Source organism: Raphanus sativus, unplaced genomic scaffold (genome assembly GCF_000801105.2).
Source record: "Raphanus sativus cultivar WK10039 unplaced genomic scaffold, ASM80110v3 Scaffold0085, whole genome shotgun sequence".
NCBI classification, from domain to species: domain Eukaryota; kingdom Viridiplantae; phylum Streptophyta; class Magnoliopsida; order Brassicales; family Brassicaceae; genus Raphanus; species Raphanus sativus.
Genome location: NW_026615407.1, coordinates 50544 through 70380, shown reverse-complemented (window position 1 = coordinate 70380; position 19837 = coordinate 50544). Strand labels below are relative to the sequence as shown.

The 19837-nt window shown below is 40.6% G+C and overlaps 1 protein-coding gene across 1 annotated transcript; it reads right to left on the bottom strand.

Annotated features, from left to right (window-relative positions):
* Window positions 1-550: 550 nt before the first annotated feature.
* Window positions 551-4041, bottom strand: LOC130501046 (uncharacterized). The gene is made up of 6 exons (XM_056995940.1): window positions 3963-4041; window positions 2995-3123; window positions 2770-2910; window positions 2337-2685; window positions 1081-2129; window positions 551-984 (listed from the first exon to the last, which is right to left on the bottom strand). The coding sequence occupies exons 1-6, from the start codon at window positions 4039-4041 to the stop codon at window positions 551-553; spliced, it is 2181 nt and encodes a 726-aa protein (XP_056851920.1).
* Between the last annotated feature and the right edge of the window lie 15796 nt (window positions 4042-19837).

The following is a 19837-nucleotide window of genomic DNA, read 5'->3' as shown; positions in this document are numbered from 1 at the left end:
CGTAGTAGACATCGTCACCGGAAGAAGATGAAACACCAGCATCATATGTTGTCTTAGAATGACCTTTCTTTGTGAATGCATATCCTCGCGTACAGAATTTTGGATATGATTTGACCACATAGTTTGGTCCCTGCACAAATTCGCGTATCCAATCATCGAACACAAAACCTCTGGCCAAACCATCATTCACCTATAAATTAAAAACATATATGAGTGAAAAGTTAATTTGTTTATATTAAAATTAAACTACTCATTTGTTTATATGACTCACATAACTACGAAGCCACGCAGCAAATCCATTATCTCTAAGTTGTTGAAGCTCATGTTCTGTTGCATGCCTGTGAGTCATACGCAACTCCGCCATATATACACTATATACAAAAATATTATATCAATATGAAATAAATTTATTGAATATTAAAAAAAAACAATGTAAATGAATAAATATTTTTACCTCTCATATTGTAGAACATCTTCACAGTTGGTGAGCAAATATGTTTGCAAATGAGCGTGCTCAGTGTCCGTAAGTCTCCGCTTCGTGAATGTTCCACTAAGTCGTCCTATTTCCTTGAACATGCTTGGGACAGTAACATGATATGTTGCTCTCTCCTCTGTCATTGTGCCGAGAAGGTCTTCGATGTTTTGTATGCACTTCTGGTGGAAAATAATTTTCAGCAAAGATTGCAGTTTCTTCATTGATCACCTGTGCCACTATAGATCCTTCCACCCGGCTTAAATTTTTGACCATCTTCTTCAGATGATGCATATAACGCTCAAAAATATACATCCATCTGTACTGCACAGGACCACCAAGTTCCAATTCTCTTGCGAGATGAATAACAAGATGTTCCATAACATCAAAGAATGATGGAGGAAATATCTTCTCGAGGTTGCACATGCTGACTGGTGCGTTTGTCTTCAAATTATTAATACCCTCTTCAGTCACTACTCTGCTGCATAAATCGCGGAAGAAAACACTTATCCCTACATAGATAAAAGACATAATTTTCATAAGTATTAGTTTATATAAGCATAATTGTTAAATATAAAAATAAATTAAATTGTAAAAATATAAGATACCTGCAATTGCTTCATGAACATTACGTGGCAATAATGCTGAAAAAGCAAACGGAAGGAGGCGCTGCATAATTACATGACAATCATGACTCTTCAAGCCAGTAAACTTTCTTTCGCTTCTATCAACGCAATTCCCCAAATTTGATGCATATCCGTCAGGAAATTTCACTTTATCTGTAATCCAATCAAAGAACTCTTCTTTTCTAGCACCATCCAGACGATAAATGGGAAAAGGGGCCGTACCATTCTCATCCACATGAAGTTCAGGACGATCACAGATATCGACTAAATCCAACCTTGACTTCAAGTTATCCTTCGTTTTACCTTGGATGTTAAGGACTGTGTTCATCAGATTGTCGAAGAAGTTCTTCTCAATATGCATGACATCTAAATTATGCCGCAATAGATGACTTTCCCAATATGGCAGATCCCAGAAAATACTCTTTTTGTGCCAGTTATGTAGCTCTCCAACCGCACTGACTCGAATGTTTTCATGTCCACCTACATCTGGCGTCCTTTCTGCATCAAAATACCTAAACTGCTTCAACAAATCTTCCCCACTAACTTCCACAGGTGGACCATCAAACACCTGCTTGTTCTTCGTAAATGCATTCCTACTCCTGCGGTATGGATGATCAGGTGGTAGAAATCGCCTGTGACAGTCAAACCAACACGTTTTCCTTCCGTTCTTTAGTTGGAAAGCAGCTGTGTCATCTTGACAATATGGACATGATAGTCTCCCATGTGTTGTCCATCCAGATAACATACCATATGCTGGAAAGTCACTTATTGTCCACATAAGTACTGCCCGCATATGAAAGTTTTCTTTGCACGAAACATCGTATGTCTCAGAACCATGCGCCCATAGTTGTTGCAACTCATATATCAGTGGTTGAAGAAGCACATCTAGTGATCTTTTAGGATGCTCTGGCCCGGGGACGAGAATTGAGAGGAACAAAAACTCTCGTCGCATGCACAAGCTCGGCGGTAGGTTGTACGGTGTCACAATAACTGGCCAAAGAGAATACTGTCTTCCATGCTTTCCAAATGGGCTGAAACCATCAGTAGATAATCCAAGATAAACATTTCTTCTCTCTTCTGCAAATTCTGGATATATTGACTGGAAATGTTTCCAAGCCTTCGCATCTGAAGGATGTCTAATCTCACCATTTGTGGAATGCTCTGCATGCCATCTCATTGCTTTTGCTGTGCGCTCACACTGATACAACCTCTTCAATCTTTCCGTCAATGGCAAATACCACATTCTTTTGAACGGGATCGGAACTCTTCCCCTCGTCTCCTGGAAACGAGGTTTCCCACAAAATTTGCATTCATTCTGTGTCTCATCCGCTCTCCAGTAGATCATGCAGTTGTCAATACATACATCTATCACTTCGTACGGTAGTTGAAGACCGGCAACCAGTTTCTGAACTTCGTAGTATGAACCCGGTGCAACATTATCCTCAGGTAGAATGCCTTTGACAAAATCAGTAATCGCATCCATACATTCTTCAGCCAAATTATAGTCTGTCTTAATACCCATTAATCTAGTTGCAGATGATAAGGCTGAATGACCATCTCTACAATTTTGATACAAAGGTTGTTTTCCTGCATCCAACATGTCAAAAAATCTCATAGATTCGGGATTTGGTTCTTCCCCTCTATAATGATCATGTACCATCTGCTCAGTACCTACACCATAATCTATATCCGTTCTAGATTCTTCTAACCTAATATCCGGCTGAAATTCACTAACAGGCTGAGGTTCGCTAGTACTACCATATTCATAACCAGTTTCCCGAAGATACCAAACTTTATAATTACGTGAAAACCCTTTCATATACAAATGAGTCCAAACATTAAATTCTTCTATAACTTTATTATTATTGCAACTAGAGCAGGGACATCTTAACATACCATTTTTGGCATCCGGTTGTTGTTGAACAAGCCTCATGAATTCTTTAATCCCTTGAACGTATTCTTCCGTAAGCAATTTGGTGTTGGGATCCAAATGAGGTTTATCCATCCATGAACGATAATAACCTCCTGGAGACATGATTTTTACGGAATTGTTATGATCAAAGAGAATGAAGAGAGAATGAGGAGTGAAGAGTTGAAATGAGGAGGGGTTGAATTTATAGAAAATTGGTTACGGCTTTCCGACGACTTTCTGACGGAATTCCGACAGACATAAAGTAGTGCGTCGGAATTCCGTCGGTATTTACAAATTTCAAACGGCTATAAAACGGTCATATGGATTTGTCGGCAACGGTCACATAGTCCGTCAGAAATTCGTCGGTATTTTCTGACGGAATACCGACGACCGCAACGGTTATATTTGTTGATCGAAATATCGTCGGATAGTCGTCGGTATATACCGACGAACAACAGTTCGTCAGAATTCCGTCGGTATATTCCGACGGAATACCGACGACCGCAACGGATATATTTGTTGATCGGAATATCGTCGGATAGTCGTCGGTATATACCGACGAACCCTGGTTTGTCAGAATTCCGTCGGAATATACCGACGGAATTCCGACGACCTCATATTTTTGGCTTTCGTCGGAAATTGGTCGGAAAATCGTCAAATTTGTCCGACGACATTTTGGTCCGTCGGAACCTCCGTCGGAATTCAGCGTGTTTTCTTGTAGTGATGGGATTTTCATGAGGAAGACCACAATAGGGGTGCTGACCCATATGAGAGAAGTAGGCGGGTCGTATTTCAAATCCCTAGATTTTTGGAGGTTGAATTGCACGCCTATGGGTATACAATTGACTAGGCTAGATCAATTCTGCTATTGTTCTTTGTCGAAGAACATTAGCAACCTCAATAGCAGAAGATGGATCAAGGATTGCAGCCCCCTGTCCATCTATCTTCTTACCTGCTGCACTACACAGATGACCTTCAGGGTCATGCAGGTCTCCATTATCGATTTGCATGAGAATCAAAGGTGCAACCATGTCTCACAGCTCAGTATCGATCGATTCGCGATGTGCGGTATCGGTCGATGTCGGGTGGACGATGTCGGTCGACGGGTACTGAGAGGTTTCAGTCGATGTGGTTGAGCGAGTGTCGGTCGACGGTTGCTGAAACTCAGTAGACGGTTGATGATCAGAATCTATCGATGCACTAGTAGTGGCGTCGATCGATGTAGAACGTTTCTCTCTGCGGATCGAGTGTTCCATACGTGCTAGGTCTGAGAAGAAAAGCAATACCTCCTTGCTGCTTCTGGTACCGATTGGCATGTACCTGAAAAACAAGAAAAGAAATTTGTAAGTAGCTTAAAACAGTAAATAAAACGTAGACTAAACCTATTAATCAAGTCTAATGATAAATTCTTACTCCCTGGCAACGGCGCCAAATTTGATATCACTCAAATTACACTAAGGAGTGATTTATACTCTCTCAAATAAGAGGTCGAGTTGTAGCACTTAGGGATCGAATCCACAGGGAGCTAGGGTAAACACTAAACTATAGATATAATTATTAAGCTAGACAATTAGTATTAAAACAGTATATAAATGAAAGCAAGGTGAACAAATCAATTGTTCGATTAATTGAGGTTGTAAACAATAAGGAGAAATAGCTAGACCTAGGGATTTATCAATCAAGAGATTCAAAACTACAATTCAAGGATGTTAAAGGCTTATAGATTCAATTCTAAAATTCGATTTTAATAAGCAAGTAATACATCTCTCACATGCAATTACTAATCAGATGCCTAAGTCTTTGTTTCGACTCTCGCACGCGAACAAAGAGTGAGCGTCGATCAATGCTATGGCATGAACGTCGATCGATACTTCGTCAGACAGGCATTAACGACCTTAATCGATTATGTTCAACTATACCCTTAGACCAGCTCTCGTATGCGTCTAGGTATCTAATACAGCAGGATTCGGGTTCCGTTAATCGATTACACTTCCATGCCTCCCAATTATCATATGATTCTAGGTTCAAGCAATTAGTCACACGGTAGTTCTTTTCTAAATACTATAGATCCTAGTATTACAAATCACCCTACTGCAAAGATCTATAGATATTCTAGAAATCCTAATTGATTATCATTTTGACATTAAGCTTATGAAATCTTTAAACCTAACAAGAGAATTACTCAGACATGAAAGCAATAACACAAATCATGGTCTAAATAATACAATAGAATATAAATCAATGGTAAAACCAATGGAGTTCCAATCAATCTATGAAGGAGAATTTATCTTCTCTCCAAAACCTAATAGAAAGCAATAGAATGGAATAATAGAAAGCGTAAAGAGCGTCGCCGTCAACAATGGCTTAGAAAACACATAAATAGGGTTTCTGGTCGTCCAAGAGTATTTTGGTAACTTTGTGGTGGCTCATGGGCTTCAGTCGGTCATAAAATATACTCGGCCCACATTCTGACATCCATGTTGATCGATGTGCAGTGTGCTGAATCGATTGACATCCATGTCGATCGATGTGCAGTGTGCTGAATCGATCGACATACATTCTTCTCGCGAGGCAGACTGACCACTCTTCAGTAAAACATGCATAACCTCTGCTACAGGATGCTGATTGACCTCAAACCGGTGGCATTGAAAAGATAACTCACATATATATCTTTTGTAAAAATATGAGAAAGATCTAACGGTGGTAAGGTCTCTATCCATAGCAAAACATCTGACCCGTCTGTGCAGTTTTGCATTTCGAAAGACTCCAAAAAACACCAAAATCACCACTTTCCTCCAAAACGTACATGAACCTGTAAATACTCTAAATAGACTCTAATACATAATAAATAGTATCTAAAAACTTATATACCATTGCTAAAAGTGGGTAAAATCCATGATATATCAAACATCCAAACAGAAACAACAATTTTGGCTGCGAACATCAGCAGACCTACTAGAATGTTTCTCTAACGCAGGGTTAAGAATAAACCCTTGCAACACCAAGAAACATCTTTAAGCCCTCGAACATTTGAAGCACGAAACATGACATACAAAAGAAAAATCAATCTTAAGCACTGCGAGTCGTCGCAGACGGCTGAAGAACCGTTAATCGACAAAGTTACCTTCCTCGATTAAAACATCTTCTTGGAAGACCAAACAGTCATACGCACTAACACCCTCTCAAACACTTATCCTTCGTGAATATTCAAAAAAGTAGTATCTACCACTATGTTTGTTGCTGATCATAACATACTCTTAACGTCCTGAAACAGACTTAGCCATCTCATAGAGATAGCTCTCATACATCCGACACAAGAATAACAGCGCTATAAAAGAAAACCGAAATTTTGGTCAGAACTTACAGACGACTTAGAAATTGTCTTTGGAGAGATGCTTTATTCCTACCATACAAGTCGTATAAGCCGAGAACTTATCACGGACTTTAAATCGATACGGAATCAGATTAAAACCGCAACTGGATATGTAAGCCGAATTAGTCATCGCACACCCTAAAACCGGAAGTAAACATTGGTGTTTCCCTAAACCCAGCACACTGGTCTCTAACATCTCTAGGAATGGCATCAAAATGATACAAAATCCCAAAATATGTATCTTCGTTTGTGTTCCAACATTCATGATATTCCAAAAAAGCAAAATTTTCGAACAATATCATATAAGACGAACAACGAATATAACGATCTACAAAGAGTTAGATATGAGATGAAAACTCATACTCTTCCCTCTACATTCGCATGAATACAATGATGCTCTAAAAACGCGAAACGCAAGTCATTAAAAAGCTGCAAAGCGGCAGGGATTCGAAGCCACACGAGGCCAGTCCCAACATTATAAATACGGCCACACTTGGCTAAAGAAAACAGCCAGCAAGGCTTGTCTCGGGGCCGACAAAGGTCCAATACAAAATGCCATCGGCAGCACCATGCTCGAAAATCTCAACACGATATATAACTAGACCGTAAAGGTCTCACTGGAAAACATGTCATAAGAATCTTAACTCAAAAACGAACAACTAAATGCTTGATCCCTTCAACGAGGGTATGTAAGCAGCTTTCACAAGGCGCAGCCCCAATCTTATCGCATGCTAAAAATGGTTTTGCTAACGGGCCTTTCCAACCATTAATTCTGCCTAATTCTAGCAAGCTGGAGGGCTAACTGTTGGGGTCAAAATCGGTTACGACGAAATCAGAAAGCTCCCGAGTAACTCATCAAAAGAAAATAAAAATACGGAAAACTAAAACATCGTTTTTAAAGAGTATTAAACGACAAGATCCTCAAACAGACAATTCCCGAACATCGAAAGGATCAAACCAGTGTCATCCGACCAGCCATCGAAAAAGATTGGACGCACCACATCCAACTCACCATTGCGCGAATTGGACGCACCAGATCCAACTCGCCATTGGGCGAGTTGGACACACCTCATCCAACTCCCCCAATGGCGAGTTGGATCAACCAATCCAACTCGCCATTAGCGAGTTGGATGAACCATGTCGAAATCGCCCAATGGTGAGTTGGATCAGTCCCTCGCCATGCATTCTCGTCTCTGGAACTTCCACTTTCGGGTCTCGATCAAACTGTGTCTGGTTTCGTCTCGATTGGAGTTACCGTTGGAACTTTACGATAAAAACCGCAAAGACGTGTCTTCGCGTGTAAGTTCAAATTGATTGTATAAAACGACAAAGGTTAGCTTAAATCCTAAGACTGCCTCGACTATTTGAGTTAATTTAATTATTTTAGAAGGGAAAATCGTAAAAACGTTTAAGTCAAGAAACGGCCTGAAAAGGTCTAAAATGCGCGTAAAAGCCCGCTTATGATTTTAAATGAAATGGAGCCCAAGGATATTATGACGGCCTATCTATTACTCGCAGGAGAAGATAAATGTCAAGTTCGTAGATAAATGTCAAGTTTCAAAGGATAATCAAGAAGATCCTGAAAAATGGAGTATTTCCCGAGAGGATAAACTCGACCAGACGGCAGAAAGGGAAAGGGTGACCGACCTGGAAGGCATATACTAAGGAAGCTAAGGCGAAGAGCAAAGAGCAAAGAGAGAATTCTTTTAAACTCTTAGAACTCTCTGCACTTAGTAACTTTAAGAATTATTCTCAACATGTTATGTTTCTATGACTGGCACTCGATTATTAGACGAACTCGTACATGCAGTTTAATCTCTTGTTCTACTCTTTAAATCGAACTATGTTCGGCTTGATCCTCGAAAGGGGTACGTAGGCAGCATTTCATAAAGTTCATTCCGAAATCAATCAAAACATTTTTCATATTTTTTCGTCTTTCGTTATTGAGCTGCGACTCAACTAGGTTTAAGGTTTTAGGTAGTTAGAATTACAAAACTTGCTGACATCTCTTGCAGGCAAATCTTTAACAATCAGTTGTGACTTCGTTGCGCTCTTACGCGGATTCAAAATAAGATATACTTTTATTATAATTCTTTTTTTGTTATCTTTTCTTATTTTCTGCATTTATTTGGTCATTTGTCGTTGGCTCTCGCAGAGAATTCGTGACCTAAAGGAAAACCAGGGTCCCTGGCTTTTCTTATTTTACGGAAATCGAAAATGCGAATCTCGGTTCTCACATAACCAACCTCTGAAATTACAGAGTTCCTCTTAGGGTAAATTTGATATTATCAATAATATAAGTTACAAGGATTACCATCGATCGTGATTGCTCCATCCTCCACTCCCAGCATATGCACCACTGGTGCCACATTTGGGGTCTTGGGCAATGGTAGCAGATCTTCTTTCAAAAGTTTACCATAAGTACGAGCTTGTTGTGCATTCCCTGGTGCTACGCAATCTTGAGCCAGATGTCCAGCACTACGACATTAGTAACAATTCCCTGCACCACCCACTGGCAGTATCGAATTTGATGATCCACACTTATACACCTGAATAGCCCATTGATACCTTAGTGACACTCCACTATATATGCTACCACACGTCACACATGTAGTCATCACTGTGAGGTCCTTTTTGTGCTCCTCTATGTAACAGAGACTCAACGTTCCACTGCGGCTTCTCCACTGGTACCTGCCACTGAACTTCCCTCCCTTTAGATTTATCAGCTGGTTATCATGTCCAACTAGCTTTGTGTCTACGGTGGCGGTGGTGGTTGTTGAACCTTGTTCACGCTGTCTCCCTCTTGTACCAAGGCTGGCACTGAAAGTTGAAGTCTTTGGAATATTGTGCAAAGAATTCATCCACCATCGACATGTTGAACTTCTCTGCATCCATGGGAGGAAAACTTGGTGGTGGCAGTGGTATCACATTAGTAGTGTTTGCCGCAGCACCCGCGGACCCCGGTTGCTACCCTCTCCTCCAACATTCTCCATGTGTTATGCATTCACCATCTCTTCATAACCATCATGTCCTGCCTTAATTTTCTACCTAATTTTGGGAATTATCTTCAACGATATTTAAGTCAGCTCATATTAACACCTAAAACTTTTCACAGAGTCGCTTAGCCTTTTTGCTAAGAATCATAAGATACACTAATAAACATTAGCTACATAAAACTTATCCTTCGTGCGAGGAAGGATCTGACTGGCCTACCCTATCTGATATCCCGACCCAAAAATCATAGAAAATACGCTTAAAATACGCTCAAGTAAACATGTGGCAGTAGCCAAACATGTGGCAGTAGCCAAACATGTGGTCATAGCCGATCCATGACTGTAGCCAAACATGTGGCCATAGCCGATCCATGGCCATAGCCAAACCTGCAGCCACGGAAAAACTTGTGATCGTAGCCAAACCTGCAATCTGAAGTTCTATTACGACCCATAAGTCTTACATTCTGTAGCCAACCTCCAACCCAAAAGTTCATTGCATAACATTCGCGTAACCATTTCCTTAATTAACTCATCTAAGTTGTTTTTTTGTTCATTAACAAATTTTACATTTCATGACTTACATACCTAAGATTAAACAATAATTTCTTACATAAATATCCTAACGTTATTCTGTCATGAGTCCACCAAATCAATCATTCATTTCCTAAGAATCCGAAGGACGTACTTCGATTCTTGAAGATTCCCCTTTGGAGGAAAAAAAATAATTTTTCATAATCTAATCACTTAACGCATAATCTCAATCCTACAAAATCAAACATCACAAATCATTTCTTATCGAACTGCCACAGGTCATATCATCACCTTAGTTGAATATTAAGGATTCAAAGACTCTGACTTCCCTAGATTTATTTCCGATAAAAAAATCCTTAACTGCTCCTCTGATCCTTCTCCACAAATTCTCTATTTACATACTCTTTTCTACTCTGACTTCTCTTTAGACTCATTTTCTAAGTTGTGAAAAGAATAGTAGTTGAATGTCTTATTTTGTAGTAGTTTGTTGAATTGTTCCAAAGTTGGGGATTTAGTTGCATTTCCTAATTTGGATTTGTCAAATTTTACCATCAGTGACTTAACTCACCATCTACAATTCTCTCCTTATCTGACTCCTCCAGATCTTGAACTTTCTTAGATGGAGTTTACATGCTCCAATGACTGGATTTTCCTTAATTTTCTTTGAAGTCCCGTTATTCCTTTACTTAGATTCCATCGCTCCATGATGATCAGTTTATCGCAACTTGGTCGAAGCTAATATTTTTTGTAGTTAACAAGGAATAATTGACACTTAGATAAAAATCATCATCTTATTTCTTCATAACGATTACAAGTATCCAACATTTAGAAAAATAAGGTTCCCCTATATTTCAAACTCACTTCATATATTTTTTCTATATTTTGAGAGCGGGTCGTTATTTTTCTTTCCTGCAGATTTAAGTATTAGTAAAGAGAGCCATGTTCATATTTGGCAAGGGAATAAAGACATGATATTCAAGTTCAACTGAAAAGATGCATTATGCGAAGAAGAAAAGATTTAAACGTGGACGACAATGTCAGGTATATATTAGGTATATATTGATAGTGCTCAAATTACCCAGTAGAACTTACTCTCTTAAATAAGAGGTACAGCTGTAGTACTTAGGGATCAAATCACGAGGAGCTAGTGAACCAATTAAATATAATCTACTAATCAATCATAGGTGAAGTTGGTTTTAATGATAGAAACGTAAATAACATTTCCTAAAATGAGTAAGGTAGTTGCTTTAACTAACAATATGATGAGATGTTTAAATGTGATAAAGAGTACTAGACTTAGGGATTTTATTCAGGAATGGAGATTACAATGTCTATAAATGCCTAACAAGTTATTTGCATAATACTATAGAACTCAGTCGCTTAACTCTCAGTGATGTCTCACTGGTTAAATAATCTAGATCTCTGGCCTCAACTGTCGTATGTTGACACAGAAAAAAAGTAGATCGATAATCCTTTAGAGATATCGATCGATACACCTTTCGCTCGGCAATCGATTCACCTGTCGGGATATCGATCGACGGCTTCTAGATATGCCTAGACGAGAAAATAAAATAAAAGCCGTCGAACACGACTATCCGTTTCTTGATCTCTCGATCAAATGGAATCGTCCGTTTGGTTTACGATAAAACCGCGGAAACTTAACCTTATCGGAGAAATCGTAAAAATGTCTCAAATAAAAAATACGGCCCAAAGGGGTCCTAAACTTAATTCGAGGTCCACTTACGATTTCTTAAAAACCCATAAACCTTATGACGGTTTATGCTTGGAGGATAAGCATCAGTTTCCGCGGAAAAAATGGAAACTTTCCGCAGATAATCATGAAGATCGGAAAAAATGGAATATTCCCATTTTTTTGACTATGACGGTTTAAGGGCAAAAGGGGGAAGCGTAAATCGACCTTGGAGGGAGTATATAAGGAGTTCAAGGCGAGAGACATAGATTGATCACTTTTTTCAGAGAAACTTAGCACTTAGAGCATTTTAGGAAACTTTTCGTTTTTATTTTTCGAGCTGCGACTCAATTAGGTTTAGCCACCTTCGGGTATTAGAACTAGGGATCTCGCCGACAGCTCTCGTAGCCGAAGCACGTTACCTTGTTGTTGTTACGCTCATACGCAGATTCGGAATAAAACCCTTCTTGCTCTCTTTTTACGATTTTTATTTTATTTTCTCGTTATTGTCGTTTCTGATTGCTTGACGCGTGGTTTCTCAGAAATCCGGGACCTTCTGGGAAATTAGGGTTTTCTCTAGTTTCCATATTTATACGAAATATTGACGGTGCGAATTTCGGTTGCCACAGTTTGGCGCTAGAAGGAGGGGGTCACGGATTATTCTCACTCATAGCCAAAAAACGCTTGATCAAAAAGACGTACGCATATATAAAAGACAAACTCGCAGCACTGACTGCTCCTACGACCAACGCTTACGCAAACGCCGTAGTGTTCAACAAAATCAAAAACTTAGCCGCGACCTTCCGTCACAGGAAGAGCACTAAATCGAGCTCGTGATTCCTCTTCGAAACACCGTTCGTTTCGTCTCAATCGGAGTTTCCGTTGAGACTTTACGACGAAAACAAGTTGGACTCGTCTTGGCTCCCTTCCACTCGCTATAGCGACCGAGATGACATCCACACTCGCTATAGCGACATTTCAGGCCTCAAAGGAGTCTTCCTTTGTGTTCTCCTTTGATTCCTCTTCGAAACGCCGTTCGTTTCGTCTCAATCGGAGTTTCCGTTGAGATTTTACGACGAAAAAAAGTTGGACTCGTCTTGACTCCCTTCCACTCGCTATAGCAACCGAGATATATCCTCACTCTCTATAGCGACCTGTCAGGCCTCAAAGAAGTATTCCTTTGTGTTCTCCTTTGATTCCTCTTCGAAACGCCGTTCGTTTCGTCTCAATCAGAGTTTCCGTTGAGATTTTACGACGAAAACAAGTTGGACACGTCTTGGCTCCCACTCGCTATAGCGACCGAGACACCTCCTCACTCGCTATAGCGACCTGTCAGGCCTCAAAGGAGTCTTCTTTTGTGTTCTCTTTTGATTCCTCTTCGAAACGCCGTTCGTTTCGTCTCAATCGGAGTTTCCGTTGAGATTTTACGACGAAAACAAGTGGGACTCGTCTCAGCTTGCTGTCACTCGCTGACATCGGGCGGCCAGACCGACGTCACGGTCCTGGGCGCCGGGCTGCGGGTCGATCAGCGAGTGCGGCCGATTCCTCGTGAAACCATCCCGACACTAGTCCAATAACGTACTTTGCATCCTCGCTCGAAGCCACGTAGTGCGAATTCTTAAAATCGTGAATCTAAAAACCTTCGATCAGAACGATCGGGAAAGTTACGGAAAAACTCGGAAGGTCCGGCTAACAAATGGATTGCAATTCATCGTATAAAACGATTACGGTTACTCTAAAACACCAATCATCTCAACTATACGAGGAATTGGATTCATTCGGAAGACCGATACCATTACCGTACTTCTTCCAAACAACTCTTCCGAGCAACTTCGTTGTGAATGTGGTTTGTCTCGACTCTGTCCCGACCAGTTCGCCATCCTTCTCAACCAGTTTCGAAAAAATGGAGTGATTTCTATAAAATCACTCGAAACTTAAAACGGTTAACGAAGACTAAACAAAGCCAAAACGAGAGATCATATCCCTCACTGCTAAGACGTTTCCTGACACCTAAGATTTCGCTCGTTGCGGACTCTCGACTTTTGTCTACTAATCTTACTTTCGAAAAACTACTCAAAACTCCTTCGGATCAAAAGCTCGACAGCGCTTTAGGAAACAGCTTTCGTAAGATCAAGCTCGGCCATATTTTACGAAACATAATTCATAAAGCCAAACAATATCGTATCTGGAACATAACCAGTTCGCTCGCAGCCTGACGAACTGAGAGCCTCACTCGAGTGACGTCTTGTCCATTGACCCGTCTTTCCAAACGCCCCTCTTTGTCTGCTTCTCCTCCCTTTGGTTCAACGATTTCGTAAAATTCCTTCGAAGCATAAAACACAATGTGATTTTACCAGATTCTGCCACGTTAAGTCGAAAACATCTATTCATAACGTTTGATAGACTTTTCAACAATATACAAAGCGCACCTGGTCAGTTTGGTAAAACCAGAGATACGAAGAAACGAGGACGAACTTGGACATTCATATCCCTTCCTCATTCCGATATTCTTGTCAGGATTTCATCGGAAACCAATTCAGATGAAATTCGGTAACTGACTTTTCGAAGTCCTTCGACGTTGAATCGAAAGTGGCCATTCCTAAACACATAAAAAACTTTCGATAAAGTCAGAAGAAAAGAAGAGAAGAAGAAGGAAGAAGTGGCAATCTCGAATCATCAATGGGACTAAGGTACGTCTGACTAAAAATTCCGTCAAGGTTTTAATTTTTGGTAGAAAAGGAACGAAAACATCTTGAAAACTGCCGTAGAATTTAGGGAACTTAGAACCTAGGTGGATAGTCTAGCAAGCTAAGTCTTAGGCAAATTTTCCAGTCTTGTTCCATTGTTCCTTGACTTTCCAGGCAGAACATGCAAACCGACCTAGTCTCTCAAAAACCGAGAAATGATCGCCACACATTCTAAGGCACACTCGTCCTACTTCCTAAAGAAAAAAAAACCTTCGAAAGAACGGTTAACCCGTTTTCTTTTGTAAAATAAAACAACGGATATCAGTCGTAGCTAATTTTTGCTCCATAAGGTTGCTGATTCCTGCTTTTACTACCCTCGGCTACGCGAAGCAGGAAATGACCCTGCAACCAAGTCCGCACATATTCTACGACGATCCTTTAACAACAACTTCCCTGGCTATACGGCTGCACCTAGCCTCCATACCAATCCAAAACTACTGAGCGACCACCGCTCCAACCGCTTAACGGCTAACGGCTAAACAACAATCCACGATTTGTCGTAAAACGCCAAGTGACTATTATGCAAGCAGTTTGTCGTATAACCCAGAATCGGAAATCATACGATGAATTCTTCGTAACGAAACTCAGTCCTAACAACCATATGGTTAATGGAAGATTTAAACTTATCATAAATCGATTAAGTTCTATACGGTCCATAAAACGCGGCATAAAAAGAAACACTCGTAACAAAGCTCCAAGAGCTATACGAGTCATTCTTAAAAATTCAAAACAAGTTCCGGAAGGCCAACACTTCACGAAACACAGTGAAGTTAGACGCTTCTCCCTTGTAAATTTACACGACCCTTCGGTCCAAAATCCTCAAAACAATTCGCCAACTACTAAACGACTACGACAACGGATCCAGTATCCACAAAACAATTATCACATCCGGACACATGTCTCTCATCGCTTACACCTAAAAACGCTCGCTAAAAAGTAGCATACGGACCAAGCGACAAAATCAAAATCCGAAGTGACTACTCGGATTCTACCATTTGCACTTGACGAAAGTATAAATCAAATCATAAGTGAAAGCCTATAAATCTTCTTATGGCATAAGAAAAATAAAGTCGCAGCATTGCGAGACGTCGCTTCATGCTCGAATAAACATTTTTCGACCAAAATTTCATACACCTTCTAAACGGCATCATATCGTTGTTGCTGATCACAACAAACGAACTCTAACGTCCTAAACAGACAAGCAACCTAAGGAAAGGCTCTCTTACATCCGACCAGGATATCATAGCGCGCTATACAAGAAAACCGAAATTTCGTTTGAGTGCTTCGTAAAGGAAGTAGCTCCGACTCGTACCCAGACAAATCACAATAAGCCGATAACACTTCGCGGATTTTAAACGGTACGAGTCAGGTTAAAATCGCAAACAGGCAAAACGAAAGCCGATTTGTCATCGCAAAGCCTCAGTCCGAAAGTAAACCTAGGTCTTGCCCTAAACCCAGCCTTTCTGGTACTTTACATCTCACAGATAGTATCAACACCCGATACGAGATCCCAAAACTTGTCTCTTCACTTAAGTCTATCCGTTTCACGAACCTTTGCGTAAATCAGTAAACCGCGAAAAATCTTGCTTTGTACAATCGATCGATACGATGATCATCGGAGAGGCAGGAATGAGACGACAACTCACACCCTGTCCCTCTAACTTCGATAAACGGAAGTTCTCTCGATTTATAAAAACCACGATTTTATAGATTTTAGCAAAATATATTTTACAGGCCAAACTTGGCCAAAATAAACAGCCTCCGAGGCTACTCTTGCGGCCGACAAAGGTCCAATACGAAATACCATCAACAGCAACAAGCTCGAAATAACTAGACGATAAAGTCTCACTGGAAAATAGGTCATAAGAATCTTAACTCCAAGACGAACTACGAATGGCTTGATCCCTTTTGACAAAGGGTACGTAGGCAGCTTTCATCAAGCGCAGCCTCAATCTTATAAGATTCAATTCTTCTTAGAATGAACGTACAACTTTCAACGGACATTTTCAACCGTTAATTCCGCCTAACTTGACTAACTTGTCTTATCGCACGCTAGAACCTCACATCTACAATCCACGGTTCTAACGGGCTGGGGGGCTAACTGTTGGGGTCAAAAACGATCACAACGAAATTAACGTTCGAAAATATTTCTCGAAAAAGATAATTCCCGTAAAAATTACTTAAACTAATTTTTACGCTAAAATTCTTGAATAGATTTGTCCGCAGCGTCGAAACAAGCTCCAATGGTTCGTATTGACGACGAAGTTAATATCAAATCATTCGTAAAAATTGTCGAGGGTGTCTTTGCGAAAGGTATCCAAGCATTCAAATTTCTACGAAGAACTAATCGACAAGATCGTGTTCTTGTCGTAAAACTGATGCTTGAATACTCAGACAACGGGTTCTCGAAACAAAGACTTCAATCCGCGGAACAAGCTCGCTCAATACGAAGCTTGCTCAATACCGAAAGCTCGCTCAATACAAGCTCACTCGCTACAAGCTCACTCGCTACAAGCTCACTCGCTACAAGCTCACTCGATACAAGCTCACTCGCTACAATCTCACTAGCTACAAGCTCACTCGCTATAGGGAGTGAGCTACAGAAAAGCTGGGTCGCTATAGGGAGTGAGCTACGGAAAATCTGGGTCGCTATAGGGAGTGAGCTACAGAAAAAGCTCGGTCGCTATAGGGAGTGAGCTACGGAAAAGCTGGGTCGCTATAGGGAGTGAGCTACGAAAAAGCTGGGTAGCTATAGGGAGTGAGCTACGGAAAAGCTGGATCGCTATAGGGAGTGAGCTACAGGAAAAGCTCGGTCGCTATAGCGACCGAGCTATAGCGACCGAGCTCACCAGATCCGTCTCGGCGAGGGCTTCGATTTGATATCCTTGATCGTTTTCTGGGTCCTCACGGTTTGAGAGAACAGCCTCTTTGAAGTTCCAAGGCAGATTCCTTAAAATATTGTTTTAAGACAACGATTTCTTAATCAACGATTTAAGAAATCAACGATTTCTTAAAACAACGATTTCTTAATCAACGACTTAAGAAATCAATGATTTCTTAATCAATGACTTGAGAAGTCAATGACTTGAGAAATCAACGATTTAAGAAAGTAACGATTTCTTAAATCAAACGGAACATTGTTATCAAAGGGCCAAACCTCCGCAAACAAGCATCCTAAGAGAATCGTAGCTTTGCGATAGGTTCAAACACTTGGATAACGGACCTCAGACCACGGCATAAACCCGATCGCGATGGCAATCGGGTCACGAACGAGAGCTCGGTCGCTATAGCGAACAGATCACGAAACCACGCTCGGTCGCTATAGCGACCGAGCTGTACTCGTAGCTCGGTCGCTATAGCGATCGAGCGTTCGTACATCGATCATTCTCCGAAACGTCCAAGTCTTCCGAAACGACGATACGACGTAAAGCTATGCATTCTCGACTATCCGTATAGCCGTTCTCCGCAACTCATGAATATCCGTTTCTTGATCTCTCGATCAAATGGAATCGTCCGTTTGGTTTACGATAAAACTGCGGAAACTTAACCTTATCGGAGAAATCGTAAAAAGGTCTCAAATCAAAAATACGGCCCAAAAGGGTCCTAAACTTGATTTGAGGTCCACTTACGATTTCTTAAAAACCCATAAACCTTATGACGGTTTATGCTTGGAGGATAAGCATCAGTTTCCGCGGAAAAAATGGAAACTTTCCGCAGATAATCATGAAGATCGGAAAAATGGAATATTCCCATTTTTCGACTATGACGGTTTAAGGGCAAAAGGCGGAAGCGTAAATCGACCTTGGAGGGAGTATATAAGGAGTTCAAGGCGAGAGGCATAAAGGGATCACTTTTTTCAGAGCAACTTAGCACTTAGAGCATTTTAGGCAACTTTCCGTTTTTATTTTTCGAGCTGCGACTCAATTAGGTTTAGCCACCTTCGGCTATTAGAACTAGGGATCTCGCCGACAGCTCTGGTAGCCGAAGCACGTTACCTTGTTGTTGTTACGCTCATACGCAGATTCGGAATAAAATCCTTCTTGCTCTCTTTTTACGATTTTTATTTTATTTTCTCGTATTGTCGTGTTCTGATTGCTTGACGCGTGGTTTCTCAGAAATCCGGGACCTTCTGGGAAATTAGGGTTTTCTCTAGTTTCCTTATTTATACGAAATATTGACGGTGCGAATTTCGGTTCCCACACTCAGCTACATCGATCGACAACTCTGGATGAGTATCGATCGATTCTAATCGCAATGTTGACTTCCGACTTGGTCTTGAATGGTCAACTCGGGTGTATCATCTCTTGTACTCCAAAATGCTCCAAAAACATCACTTTATCACGAATCGCTCCTGAACCTGAAAACATATTTAACAGGCTAGAAAATAGATTAAATATATAATAAAACACTAGTATACCATGGTTAAAAACGGGTAAAATCCATGGTATATCAACTCCCCCAGACTTACTCCTTTGCTTGTCCTCAAGCAAAAACAGTAGTCTTTGGAAAAAGTTTGAAAACAGTAGGAACTCAAAGATTCAAAATATTGACGTCATCACTCTATGGGTTTGCAATTCATATTTAAACATCCTAATCATTATGCCTTATCCTAACTTAGCAACCAAACTCATCTAGCCAACAACTTAGCAAATTTCATCTGACATTCCCCTCTACTAACCTAATTTCTTAACATAAAATAAAAGTGCAGGCTTTACCTTGGGAGTATCGATCAAAGGACACATGGATTCAACTCAAACAAGTATCTGAACACACATGTAGTCTTCTCTGATCCCTTTCTCCCCTCATCTCTCTTCTCTGAATCTCTTATTAGTTTCAATTTCAACAGGTTTCGATGCCGCAAAGGTCATCTAGCGAATAATGGGGTCTTTGGTAATTTACCTGTAAGACCCGAACCTGGATCCCTTGACCCAACCAGTCCGCAGCCTTAACCTAATGATCTAAGTGCAATTGGCCGGTTTATGTCCATTATTTTCTAAGTCATTTTTATACAATCTGAGGTTCATATACAATCAATAGACAATGCGGAAGCTAAGATAAACATTCATTTCATATATATAAACCATGTGATCCATACAAGGTAGTAATATCATTCAGTTTGCACAATAGGATATCATAAGTTCCAAACTATCTAAACACACATCACACATCCATCCTTGGCTTGAGTCTTCACAGCTCCTTGGCTTTCCCACGATCCTGACCAGATCCTTAGGAGTGGCCGACGATGGGTTCTGTTCCTTCCCACTAGCCTTCTCGGTTCCTCTTGTATCCATCTTCACTTGGTTCCTTCCTGCAACACTTCCTTGGTCGCCGGTCAAGAACAATCACCACCACACTCAAGCGGCCAAACAAGCAAACCGCCGGTCTCTTTCTCTCTTGGATTCTCTGGCAATTTTGGCAGAGTTTCCCCTCTTTGATCTGATGAATAAATCGATGTCCAGAGCCCTCTATTTATAGAGGAAGGCTTTAACAACC

Coding starts and splice junctions, on each gene's coding strand:
- LOC130501046 (XM_056995940.1), bottom strand. CDS start 4,041: ATGGTTGCACCTTTGATTCTCATGCAAATCGATAATGGAGACCTGCAT. Junction 2,130..2,336: donor ATCCCGTTCAAAAGAATGTG/GTATTTGCCATT, acceptor TGATGGTTTCAG/CCCATTTGGAAAGCATGGAA. Junction 985..1,080: donor TGTTCATGAAGCAATTGCAG/GTATCTTATATT, acceptor TTATCTATGTAG/GGATAAGTGTTTTCTTCCGC.